Below are 13,810 nucleotides of genomic sequence, written 5' to 3' on the forward strand. Positions count from 1 at the left end.
AAGATCATATAACTTGATTAATAGACCCAAGTTTGAAACTTAACACTTGGGCTTGATACGTCAAGCTACTTTTACATTTGCTTTTGCATCGGAACACAATAGATCTCAGTGATGTTTACTCAAACCACCAAGACCAATGTGTGTCATTTAGATGCTTATGCTGCTCACGCAAAAACCATTTTTATTTGAAACCCAGAGTTGTTTGTTTAAGCTACTTAAAAGATTCAATCTTGATAACACATACACAGAGCAAGGGCTCGAACTCAGACTTAGCTAGTTGCTGAAATAAAAAGAAGAGGATACGAATGCAGCTTGAGTTTAGATGCTAAGAAACAGAGAGAACAAGCTCAGCTAGCCAGAGACTACACATATCACCTAACTAATCTCGAGCCTCGACTAATTTACTTGTTCAATAACTTAAGCTAAGCTGGCAAGAGAGTATACATTGCCTTCTCTCAGACATTTCGTCAAACACTTACATTGCATCATCACCCACATTCCAGCTTTATCAATATGCCAGCCTTTCTCAATCGGTTTCTTCTTCTTCTTCTTCTGGTTCGAACTTGCATTCTTGCAACCGAATCAGCTCGAAGAACCCAACCAATCATAAGTCGGACGATGTGGTGGAAGACGGCGGCGGAGTGAGAGCATAGCCCAAAAAATTCCGACTACTTTAGGTTTAGAGAGAGGCATATATATCACAGTTTCGAAAATAACCCGTTTCTAATTTGGTCCGGTTAAGTAGACAACCAATTTATTCACAATGAAAATTTAGATAAACCCAAAAAATTATCAACCACAAACCAAAAGATCCCAATTAAATAAAAAAAGAAGAGGGACAATTTGGTCAATACAGCCTCATAACCCTCCTCGCTATAGAGTGGCCGTGACTATTAGCTTTAGCAGCCGTCTTCTCCCACCCACCACCGCCTCCGCCGCTACCGCCACCGCCACCACCTGTTCTCCAGCTCGGTGTCAAATAAAACCTCAACATCCCGTTCTCTCCATCCTTAGACGAATACCTCGAACTCTTATTCCTCCCCGATCCTCCGCCGGAGCTTCGCCAGCTCACATTGCTGTTGCTCCTCCTCATCTTCGGTCCTCCTTCTCCGTTCCTCATCTCCGGCCATGATTCCGATAAAGACCTCTCCGCCATTCCGGCACTATTCGATCTGCTATACCTATCTTCTTCTTCTTCATCATCATCGTCTTTGTTGTTAACACCTTTCCTGTATATTAACCCTAGAATGCTCCATTTCCCCCACCGTCTCGATTTCTTCTCACCGTTTTGATTTTGATTCACTCTGTTCTCCTCTGTTTCCACGGAGTTCGAATCTATCGTAATCGCCGGTGAAACCTTCGAATTCGACAACGATTTGGCATCGTCTAGCTCCGTCGCAATTTTTCTAAACGAATTGGATCTGTCGAGGGGGCTCTTACGTCTCCGTGACGACGGAGGTTCATTGTAGTAGTCTCGCGTTTGATTCGATCCGCCTGGGATTATGATTATCGGATCCGATTCATTGTTAATCGACGGTTCTTGCATGTCTGATCGATTCACATTCACCGAAGCGTTTTCCACGACTGATAGCATCGACGGCGGCGGAGGAACCCTAGCCGCCGTCGTTCTGCCGATTAAGTGACCGTCCCACGACGCTCTTGGCTCGTCGATCGAGTAGCGAGAATCGTCTAGCGAAATCCGACCGATATCGACGGAGAATCTCCCCGCGTCAAGCGAGTATCTCGGATCAGTGTCGCTGGATTTCCGGCCATATCCGATCTCGGACTGTGGCCGTCCTCCGCCGCTTGTAGGCTTTTTAACCTTTTGCTTCTGCCTCCATTTCTGAAGCTTCTTGCTGAAAACAGAGGCCGCAGAGAAGAAACTACCGGCGAAATCTTTCACCGACGGTTTCTTCGTCTGTGAGTAGAGATCCATGTGATCCTTCATTGGCTTCAGTTCCTCCTCTTCTTCCTCCACAATCTCGTCGGAATCTTTCACGATCTCAGAGTGACCAGCATGTTCTTCTTCTTCTACCTCCTCGATTTCAGCTTCTTCGTTAACTTCTAACACTGTCTCACTCACGCTAGACTTCCTAGTCTCGTCCTCGATTTTACCGACGGTGTCAGCTTCTTTGGTTGGAACGTTTCTGTGCTCGTCACGGAGCCTGACGTCACAAGACCGACGTTGCGGCTCAAACCCACCGGAGAATCCCTCGTTGTTCTTGGCTGAAAACGACTTAGTACGCCGGAGCTCCGGGAAGAAACAGGGTCGGACCCGACCGTTCCCATTGGAGGCGTTGTTGTTGTTGTTGTTGGTACCACTAGAGGAGGAGGGCTTGAAGAGAGCTTTCAACGCCGCGGTGGAGATAGTGGGAGGTTTCCGGGAAGAAGACGGAGGCGGAGCGGCGGTGTGATCTAAGACGGAGAGGCGGTCGCATAGACATGAAGGGCAGAAACCGGAGAAACGTTCATCTGGGTGGAGATCACATGATGTTGATAAGCGATGAGGTTGAGCCGGCTGAGCTATTTCGTCGGCGACGGGAGCTTGGTCGGCGGAGAGATTCATGAGATGAAACGATGAGTGATCCTCCTTTTTCCTGGCTTTTATATCATCACTGTCTTTGTCTGCTTGATTGCTTAGAGAGAGAGAGAGAGAGAGATTAGAGAAGTGTGTGTTTGTGTGTTATGTCTGAAACTTTCGTCTGTTACCAACGGACATTGAAAGAGAAAGGAGATGAAGTAAAAACAAAAAAGTAACAAAAAAATCTAATAAAATTTACAATGGGCTTTTGGAAAAAAAAAAAAAAAAAGAAGAAGAACGGGTTTTGCAGGTGTCAGATAAAATCTGCCCTCTTGTTTTAGTAATTTTTATATAAAAAAATATTGAGAAAAGCTCAATTGAGTCTGACAATATTAATATAAGAATAATGTTTTGTGATTTTTTCATGGGTTGATCGATCTCTCTGCCATTCTGATCTTTCTGATCTTTGAGCAAAAAAATTATAAAAATTGTCCATTAATGCCTAATATATCTCTTTTTGTTAATATTTTGTGATTAACAACAAAATAAAATTTAATACGAATGTGAGTTTGGACGTGTACAAATAAATGGTTAAGTCGGTATTTTAGCACACTGGTGTATTTCGAATAGTGACAGTAATTCTAATGAAACGTATATTACACTATAACATTATGAAATATCAAGACGTTTTAGATATAGAAGGTGTATTTATTGATTAATATAATAAATGCTGACAATTCCAGCAACACGTGTGCTAAACTGCTGATGCGCAATTTAGTTTTTTTTTCTTAGTAATAATTTTTTCTTTATACATATTGGCTAGCATCAATGTAAATATTTGTTGCATGCGGTTGTGGCGACGATACTATAGCAACGCCAACGAGGCAATCTTGACCCTAATTGCAGTTCTATAGCAACGACGGAATCTTGATCCTTTACAATTTAGCTGAGATAAATAAAATGATCGTGTTTTGACCGTTTACAATTTTGTCTTATGGGGCGAAAGTGGATTCTGAGGCTTTCGTTGTCCGGTCCTAGCCCCAAAGTCGTATATAGCTTTCAAAACGTAAGTTTCAAGCTCCTTTAAAAAAAGCAAACATGCGCTATAATATCATATAATGAATGTAAATTAAATATCAAATGTTGATTAAGTGACTACGAGTGGATATTATATGTCGGCTAAGCTAAATTGGGCAGTATTCCCTTTATCTCTAAAACACTGATGTTTAGAAGTTTTTACCCAAAACAATGATTACTGAATTTAAAACAAAAAATTCTTTTGACTAAAGAGATATTATTTAATTTTAAACCAATAACAATTCCAAATTTTAAATATTTTCAATGATTACTTATTAAAATTTACAAAACAACAATTTTTGTGGAACAAAAAAAATATTCCAAAATATCAACTTTTATGAGACGGAAGAAGTATATGAATTAACTTAAAATATACATCGACTAAGAGCTAGTTAGATGATTTCGTCCCTGATATACTGATGTCACTAAGTTGATTTTGTTTTGTCTCTTAATGTATGTGTAATATATTTACATACATATGTATGTTGTCGAAGATTAGTTTCGTTTTCTAATCAAATATTGTGAGAAATATTTGAATTTTGCTTATTTTTGGTATATCGTTAGTTTGTTTTATGTTAATAAAGTACGTTTATTTCATTTTCATCCGCTTAGTTAACATTTTTTTGGTTTCGCTATGGATGATATCTTAGTTTAGTGACATATGTGTAAGGAAGTAAACAATAATCACATTTCTATTATATATATAAAAGATATGCTTTGGCTTTTCAAAGATTCCAACCTAAAGAGCCAACAAAAAAGCAGAAAAAGGCAATTTTCACGCTATCAAATCTTATTTGTTGTCTGCTCTCCCTATTCTCTCCTGTTTTCTGAGAAGTTTATTTCTCCATATTCACAACATTTTCCAATAAATTAATAAAACCGAACACTTCATTTATACTTAACACTACAAGAAAATAATTTTATTAAGACGAAATATTTAGTCACAATAAAATGTATTTAGTCACAATATAAACATTGTTACAAATTTGTGACGATTTTTGAATGGTTGCAATATAATGGTCACAAATTTTTATTTGTAACAAAAACGTTACAAGAGTTGCAACGGCTATATTAGTAACCATTTTGTCATCAATAATTACGACACAAAAAGTAACAAAACTGTCTCAATTACAGACTAACAAACGTCTTTAAATCGCCACAATTCGTGTTTAAAATATCGTTTTAATTATATATCTTATTATTACGAAACTATAGTCTGAAATGGTCACAAATGAAAATTAAAAAATTGTCGCAAAATTTTAACAAATACTCAAAAATCATGATATTTTGTGACTATCATAATGTTCAATCTTATCATTAGAAGTTAATTTCAAATGGCCACAAGTTATTACTAAAAAATTCATTGCATATGATAAAAATTATAACTAAAAAATTAATCTCAAAACAATATTATTTTTTAAAATTTATAATCATGAATTTTTTTTTATAATCATAAACATTAGATATACATTATAAGCTATCTTTATTCTTACAAAGAAAATAAACAACAAATTCGACCATAATTTTCATATTATAACTCCTATGGAAACGATTTCAGGTTCTCTGGATAGGTAAGACGCAGATCTTTCAAACGGCGGGTAGATCAGCTTCTGGTTCAATTTTTAGCAGTGGGAAACGATTTCACAAGATGACTGATGTTAATTCGTGGATCTGCACATAATAGGTTTGAGAAAACATGTATAACTTTTAATCTACAAAAAAGGTTACAAAATCCTTTGGGGAAAACTTACATCTATGGGTTGGGAAATTGATCACCAAAATTCGTCCATAAAAGAGTCCATTTACCCCTTATTTTCCACCATCTCCTAGGACATGTAAGATCTGTGCTTAATCTCAACTGTGGCTTCTTGTTCTCTTTCTCTCAAATGGTTTACGCTCTCTCTCTCTAGGTTTAGGAGGCACGAAATTATAAAGAGTAAAACCCTAATCATCTCTTAAATAAGTCTTGTTAAATTAGGGTTAGAGACTTGGCTTAATAGGCTTTGTATAAATGACATAACAATTTATACTATTTTATGACTAATGTTTACTTATTTTAATGTCACAAACTGTGACTGACATATATGTTATAAGTTCATAACTAATTTGCAACAACATATTGGTTACAATGTAGTCATAAGAATGACGATTAATATTATCGTAGCATATTCATCACTAAGTATGACAAACTTTTGTTACTGATTTTTTCGGTCATAATATAGTGACAAAAATACTATGAATTTGTGACAAATAAATTTAGTCATAATATCGTATTTAAAGTGTCACAAATTTGTGATGATTTTTTTTGTCTCAAAAATACGTCTCAATAAAATTATTTTTCTTGTAGTGTAAGAACAAGTTTCATTTTATAACCTGGCAAATCATGAAACTTGTTCGTGTGACTGTGAGGAGAAGAGTTCCAATTATCACCCACGTAGTATTTTTATGTTGTGAACCTTTTTTTTCTAATCCAAAACGTCTTGTGACGCAAATATTTTTTTTTGGTAGTGGACCGGGAGACAAAGTCTCCCAGAATTTATTTAAAAAAAAAAAAAAAAAAAATTACACAACTACATCTCGAGAGAACATAACACCAAGTTCATCCTCTCTAAGTACATGACTCATATTCATATTTCCGTCATTCATATTCATCTCATCGTAAATATTTCCGTCATTCATATTCATCTCAACGCAATCAATGCAACTAATGTGGGATTTTTTTTTATACTTTCACCAATCAATTAATTAAGCTCTTTTAGTCTTTACTTACTCTAATCTCATGATTTAGAAAAGGGAACTTTTAAGCAGACCACCCAAAAAGAAAAAGAAAAAACATTGTGATCAAAGGGATAAAAAAATAATAATTATATCCCGATATTTACATATATGATACTAATTGATATACATTTTCACGTTCTATAAATTATTTATCTTTTGGTTGGTCATAATGATTGGTGACTAATCATGAAAATTCCGACAATGATTAGATTTTTTTTTTAACATTTTGAAATTTATACGGGGGTCACAATAATTAATAAAAACATGGGAAAAAGTTTTTTTCTTTTTTTTTTTTTGAACGAAGGGGAAAAAGGTTCTTTAGATCTCAGTTTTCTTTCAACCTCATAATGTGAAATAATGGTGTCTTGCAAATATTGCTATGTATCATTATGGTTCATCATTAAAGAATCCATTTGAAACCAAATTTCCCATAGTCATACACTTATACATTAATGATTCACATGTTTTCTATATCAATAAGTTTCACTAGATCCTAGTAGACTATAACCATTTATCAATTTATAGAAAAATGTTGTAAGATTTTTAAACTTGTTGCTGAATACACACATGTAGAGTGAAGGAATCCCAATAAAGAGACTATGAACTCTTGTTCTGTGAGCATTATACTTCAAGCCAAAACAAAAAGCAAAACTAAAAAGATGACAAATCTCTAGGCTTCATACAATTTGGGATATGAGACATGTGATATGCAGATGACTGAACATTTGGTTCAAGTCAAACCAGTTTGGTTTCCGAATCGATTTCGGCACGGTTCAAATTGGGTTTAATAAAATTACAAGTTAGAACAAGATACGGCAGCGTTTAGAAACACAAATAATTCTTGAAATGTTCAAAAGGACGAGTTTAACAGTACATAAAAGAGTTCATCAAACTAGTCTACTCTTTACTCCTGCCCAAAGCCATCACGGTTCTCTTGTTGCCACCCAAAATTTTGACCGTCTCTACCCCGATTAACCTGCTGGTTCGTCTGAGGCGGTGCCATTCCGGGATTCCATGACGGAGGAGGATAAGATCCTTGAAAGTTTGGAGTCATCATTGGTGTAGGCGGATACCCGAGCAATGAACCTTGTTCCGATCCGCCACTCTCTGTTCTTGTCAACTCGTAAGGAGCACCGTTGTAGAATTGTTGAGATGAACCGTCGGTTGATGGATAAGATGGAAAACCAAACTGCTGAGGTAAACCCGGGTTTTGATTCACTGGAATGGGCAAGCTGGGCGGTTGCATGAGATTCATAGGCGGGTACTCTGGGAACCGGATTCCTGGTTTAGGACTAGCAGTCTCGAATCCCGGAGGGCGAGAGTTATCGGTATCTGCAGGGTAATTCTGGACTTGAGCAAATCCAGATTGTGATTTTGCCATTGAGGCCGACCTGTTAAGTAACGGTTGTTCACGGGATTGTTGCTGCTGGGATCTTAAGGGACCTCGCAAAGTGGATTCAGAAGCTGAAGACTGCTGCTTTGTGCTCTGAACCTCTGAGTCGTTACCATCTTCTTTCTCTGCATCAGCTTGTAATAGGCTACCGTGGAGCTCATGGACATGAGCTTCAAAGTCAAGTTTCTTCAGGAAAGACCTAAGACAATGAGGAGCTGCACAGATGAAGATTCCTTCCATCATCTTGATCGTCTGAATCTTTTGAATCCGTTCATCACATCTGTCCAATAACACACGTACACACAAAACAACAAGTTTTCAGTTTGATAATTCAGCAATAACCACATCACCTAGTAAATCTCTAAAAAGGAGCTCAGCTCTGTGGATTACCAAACAACCTAAAGTATCTATCTAACAAAGCTTCTAATGAAACGCTTCCATATCTTTTAACTTTCCAATTCAAGAACACAAGCCTACTTCAAACTATGGCTCTTAGCATTATTAGAGCAAAGTTAGAAATGCTTACAGATAGCAGATGGAATCACTACGAGCACATTCAAGACAAAAGGCATGATCACAAGGAATCTGAAAAACCAAACAATACAAAGTTTCAATCACATATAAACCCTAGCCAAATCATAAAAGCAATATAGGGAGGGGAGAAACTTAAGTTTTACCAGACGACCATAGATAGCAATGGGGAAATCGCAACGGACGCAGAAGTGAACTCTCTCGCCTAATTGACGGCGTGAACGGCGACCAACGGGTTTGATAACGGTGGTCGGAGTCACGGAACCGATTCCTTTGGCTACAGGAAGATCAGCGAGGACGAGATGGTCGGGACAGGCTACAGTCACTGTTTCCGTAGGAGATGGTCTCGCTCCGTTTCCAGTCTCAGTCGGCGAATCTCTCCTTAGACGAATTTGAAGCATTGCTCGCTGTAATTTCTCAAGGGAACAAAGAAAAACAAAATCACATAAACGAAACCCTAAGAAATACAAATCAAAAGCTTCTCTACTTACCAAGTTAATTCGGAGATTGGGATTTCAGATCTCTCTACTTCAGTTCTTCTCAAGGCTCTTCGCCGGAGGCGCAAAACGGCGAAGCAAATTTTTATTGTTTGCGCAACGGAGACGACGACGACGACGACGACACAACTCTGAGGATCTGATCTATTTTATTTAATAAAATTTATTCACAAATTAGAATTAGCGAGAGAACCCTCTAACACAGGAAGAGGGTTTCAGTTTGAACCAGACTTTACTACAGCCATTCCAAATTATACCAACTGGAACTTTTGTTATAATGAATGCATTGTTGTTTGACAAAAAAAAAAAAAAAAAAAGAATGCATTGTTTTGATAACTTGACAAACTTGTTATGGGTTTGATACATCTCAGCCTTATTACCCACAAAATAAAATAGCGTGGTAGCTACTGAGCCCGACTTGATTGTTTTATTCCTAACGAAACATGATAAAACATATCTCAGTAGCAACTTCAGAATGATTTTCATTGGCTCTGTGTTTCTTTTTTAAGTTTCTTCATTTGGCTTCCTTCGAAGCTGGGTTCCACAAAACTGGCATGCACCAACGCAGCAGCTATCAACATATTCAAAGCCTGCATTTCTAAACTTATAAAAGATGTGCAAGTTTTTGCCTGCATCTAAGCTCATCGATTTAAACAATTTATGAAAGATTTAATTTTATTAGTCTTACCAAATAAACTAAAGAAAAAAAGCTTGAAAATCCACTAATAAGAAAACATGAGGAAGATAAATGTAGATTTTTGCAGAATTTTGAAAACATAATAACAATGGATTAGTAGCAACTTGGAGATCATCCTCACTAGCTTTATTATTTCTTCAAGTCTCTTCTTTCTTCACCTTCTTTGAAACCGGGTCCCCTAAATCAGTCTCCTCTTTCAGTTTTTCAGCAAACAAACTCCAAAAAGCCGTGCTCAAAGCAGAAGATGTCAACAATGAAGCTCTCAACAAATTCAAAGCCTAATTCAAAGACAGTTTCAGTCAAAATTATATCAAGTATAGAGGATCAATTAAGGGTACACAGAAGAAGCGTACCTCTGCATTGCTTATGCTGATTTCTTTCACCTCTAGGTCGTCTGCGTGACTCTGCAACTTCTTCAGTAAGGAAATAGTGGAGCATGAGTTCATAGATGTAATTGTCAGATCATCTAACACGGTAAACTTTGTCTCTTTCTTCAAGAACCCGTAACAATGAATAGACTTGTTGCTGCCAGAGGATTTGGGATCCATCAAATCCGCTCGAATTATTCTGTCCCTTGCGGTAATTAAGAGTTAGATTACCGTTTGTAGTCAAACCATACCTTATTTGATTGGCATTGTAGAGCCTGTAGCGGTAGTATACTGGAGGCTGTTGAGTAGTGATACCAGGCAACTGCATCTGGAAACTATAGAAAGAAGGAAGCGTGCATATGGAGTTTGACATTTCAGTCCCCTCATTAGCAGTCAATTCCTTGAAACTTCTACACAAGTTTCCAATGCAACCTAAAGAGATAGAGCTGCCAGAAATTTCCCATACAGCTTCCAAAGGGACAACAAGAAAAGAGAAGAGGAGCTCAACAAATTCCTCTCGGCATTCAACAAATAAAATCTTCATGTCGTCCTGCTTCCTCACCATTGCTTTCAAAGTTAATACATTTCCAGGTTCTGCTTCCTCTTCTTTCTTCTCCAAACATTGACTTAGCGATTTGTAAATTTCCGTCACACCTTGTGGACTTTGCTTGTTCAAGAAAGTGTCCGTCAAGGGAGCATTTGAGGTGAATATACATTCCATCAGAGTGAGTACCTGGTCCAAGATTCAATTCAGACATAGTGAGAGGGCAAACGAATAGAGCAGTGATGGATGAAACAGCTTGAAGAAAAGAGCAACATACCTCTTCCAAACCGATATCAAGAAGCCTTTCACCAAGCTTATTAACATCAGCACAACCTACGGAGTTGAGCGTCTCCAAGACAAGTTCAGTTGACTTGACTGCTACTTTCAAGTCATCAGTTAAGATAAATGAGCACCTACCACTGACAAATACTCCATTAGCATCACTTTGACTCCAGCCAGCAACTTGTTCTTTGTTTTCTAATTCAATCTCCTGGCTCATTAAATTACCGCAACGACATCTTGAGGTGTTGAAGTTACTGTACAACTCACAGTAACTAGGGCACTTAAAACACTTGATGCTCTCAGTAGAGTTTATGTGGACTTTAAGCCTTTTGCACTGAACATCCCTCACACTCCTCGGATAAAGGAGCATCTGCTTACAAGCTTCAGTCTCAAAACTATCACTGCCCAAGTCCACAACACTTCTGTAGAGATTATTGAAACAACCCACAGTTATTGGCTCAGAGTTTCGATGGTTCTCAAGCAATCTGACAATAGTTCCCATCGGAAGTGTCAGAAGGCTGAAGAGTACATCAACAAAATCCCTACAAGCCTCAGCCAAAACAACCTTGTTTTTCTCTTCATCAACAATAAGTCTCAAACTAAACTTTGGCTCCCCACTACTTTTAGCCATTTTTTAGATGAAAGAAAGACAAAAGCAAGAAAAAGAAGAAAACCTTTCAATAAGACTCAAAAACAGAAGACACACGTTAGAAACTGGAGCATCAACTCCAATTTTATAGAGGGTCTAATATTGAATGAGAACAATAATGACGACTCATCAACATCCAAGAGTCATGAACAAAAATAAACCAACCTTTTGAGCTTCCCCATGACTGTATACTGAATAACCTGCATTTAAATTTACAACTTTTTTGGTAAACTCTAACGTTGAATGAACTATATTGATGGGCCATCAAAACACAATAGTCACAATTAAAGACAACCTTTAGAGCTTCTCGTTCACTGCAAGAAACCTTGATTTTCTCGTTGACTGAGATAGAGGAGGAAATGATCCATTCTGGAATATATTTACTAAACTGGACATAGGGGTTTATTATTTTCTTGAAAATAACTCTGTAGGTTTTTTACAATAAGAGAAAATTTGACAATTGCTCAAATATATTCTCAGAAGGAAGAGTTTTTAACAGAATAAACTAAGTCTCAAGAAAGATTGAGAAAATTCACGTTGTCCAAAATCCGAAAGAATCAAGATTTCTCTAGCAAACAAATCTAGCAACCCTTTAAACAATGTAGATTTTTGAAGAAATATGAAATCAAGTTCAACAATCAGTAGTATCTCAGGGTTCTCTCCACCTTTGTGTTTCTACTTTTGGTTTCTTTGCCACCGGGTTCCATGAAACTTTCTCTTCCTTCGGTTTCTTCATAATCAAATTCCCAAAAGCAGAGCTCAAAGCAGAGGATGTCACCAATGAAGCACTCAACAGATTCGAAGCCTGATATTGGTGGAGTACAAAAGAATCATAATTTTGTAGGTAAAAGAAAAGAAAGGGTTTTAGTTTTATACAAACAAGTTTTTACCTCTACATTGCTGATTGTAATTGATTGCACCTCCAAATCGTCTGTGTGAATTTGAAACTTCTTCAATACAGAAAAGGTTGAGCTGGAGTTCTTAGGTGTTACGATCAGATCATCTGACACAGTAAACTTTGTCCCTCTCTTCACAAACCCTTTACGATCTTTTCACCGATCACAAAAATCAGATTTTGGATCCACAAAAGTCATGCGCTCGCTATTACGTTTTGTAGTCAAAACAAAGCTTCTAGAATAAGATAGTGTCCAGTCATGGTGTAGGAGTTCTGATATTGAGCTCCGTCTTAAGTAAACTCGCGGTGTAGGAGTTCTGATATTGAGCAACTGTTTCTTGCACCTGTAGTAATACGGAAGCATACATTCGGATGTTGTTGATAACACTTCAGTCCCCTCATTGGCATTCAAGTCTTTGAAGCTTCTGCACAAGTTCCCAATTCGACCTAATGTGATATTGTTGCCAGAGATTTCCCATGTTGATTCCAGAGGAATGGCGAGAAATGTGAAAAGAAGATCAACAAAGTCTTCACCGCACTCAACGTACAAAATCTTCATATCCTGTTTCCTTACGATTGCATCAAAAGTGATGACTTCGTCTGGTTCTGCTTTATCTCCTTTATCCTCCATGCATGGACTCGGCTTTCTATAAATCTTCCTCATTACGTGTGAACTTTGATTCTTCAAGAAAGTATCCGTCAAAGGTGCACTTGAGGTGAATAAACATTGCAGCAACGTCATAACCTATATCAGGATCAAGACATCATACGGCCAGAGATCTTAAAAACATTATAAAGCTAAGCGATTTGGAAGATATATAAGATTTTAAGTAAGAGAGAAAGACAACCTCTTTGAGGCCGATATGGAGAACCTGTTCTCTCAGCTTACTAACATCAGTACAACCAAGATCTTTGAGTGTTTGCAAGAGAGAAGTAGTAGAGTCATCCGTCAGAGTCAAGTCGTCGGTTATGATAAACGACGACTTGTCTCTGCTAAACACTCCACCGACATCATTTTGCATGCTATCTTCAAATTTCTCATACTGTGAGAAACTTATCTCCTCATTCATCACCTTTCCGCAGTTACTGCATAGGGACGTGTTAAAATTACTGGACATCCTACAGACACGGAAATATTCGCACCCAAAGCACTTGAAGCTTTCAGTAGGGTCTATGTTGAACTTAAAGTTTATGTATCGAGATTCCCTAATGTTCTTGGGATACAGCAACATCTGCTTACAAGCTTCAGTCTCAAAATCATCGATTTTCATGTCCACAACACTTCTATAAAGGTTGCTAAGACATCCAATAGTAACTGGCTCAGAGTTTTGATGCTCCTCAAGCAATCTGACGATTGTTCCCATTGGCAGTGTCAAAAATCTGAAGAGAACTTGAACAAAATCTTTGCCTGCCTCAGCTAAAACGACCTTGTTTTTCTCTTCATCAATGACAAGTCTCAAACTAACCGTCGGTTCTTTACGAGCCTGAGCCATTGTAGATCAGACGAATGAAAAACCGACGAAACAAAAAAAACAACCCTTGACGCTTTCTCTTTGACTCACACAATTAGAAGACACC

General features: G+C 37.6%; 3 protein-coding genes and 1 pseudogene across 3 annotated transcripts; all 4 read right to left on the minus strand.

Moving 5' to 3' along the window:
* Positions 1-704: 704 nt before the first annotated feature.
* On the minus strand, positions 705-2,845 carry LOC104734190 (protein OCTOPUS-like). Its single transcript, XM_010453717.3, has one exon. The coding sequence runs from the start codon at positions 2,564-2,566 to the stop codon at positions 848-850; it is 1,719 nt and encodes a 572-aa protein (XP_010452019.1). The 5' UTR covers positions 2,567-2,845; the 3' UTR covers positions 705-847.
* Positions 2,846-7,154: 4,309 nt separating this feature from the next.
* LOC104734191 (E3 ubiquitin-protein ligase HAKAI homolog) lies at positions 7,155-9,196 on the minus strand. The gene is made up of 4 exons (XM_010453718.3): positions 8,792-9,196; positions 8,447-8,707; positions 8,296-8,354; positions 7,155-8,049 (listed from the first exon to the last, which is right to left on the minus strand). Exons 2-4 carry the CDS (start codon positions 8,699-8,701, stop codon positions 7,281-7,283), a joined length of 1,083 nt encoding a protein of 360 aa, XP_010452020.2. The 5' UTR covers positions 8,702-8,707; positions 8,792-9,196; the 3' UTR covers positions 7,155-7,280.
* A 392-nt stretch (positions 9,197-9,588) lies between these two features.
* Positions 9,589-11,319, minus strand: LOC104737790 (uncharacterized). Its single transcript, XM_087480168.1, has 4 exons — positions 10,684-11,319; positions 10,138-10,595; positions 9,848-10,067; positions 9,589-9,772 (listed from the first exon to the last, which is right to left on the minus strand). The coding sequence occupies exons 1-4, from the start codon at positions 11,317-11,319 to the stop codon at positions 9,632-9,634; spliced, it is 1,455 nt and encodes a 484-aa protein (XP_087336294.1). The 3' UTR covers positions 9,589-9,631.
* A 667-nt stretch (positions 11,320-11,986) lies between these two features.
* LOC104737791 (uncharacterized) lies at positions 11,987-13,725 on the minus strand (annotated as a pseudogene).
* Positions 13,726-13,810: the final 85 nt, after the last annotated feature.

This window comes from Camelina sativa, chromosome 13, assembly GCF_030686135.1.
Source record: "Camelina sativa cultivar CO46 ecotype springtype chromosome 13, ASM3068613v1".
NCBI lineage: Eukaryota > Viridiplantae > Streptophyta > Magnoliopsida > Brassicales > Brassicaceae > Camelina > Camelina sativa.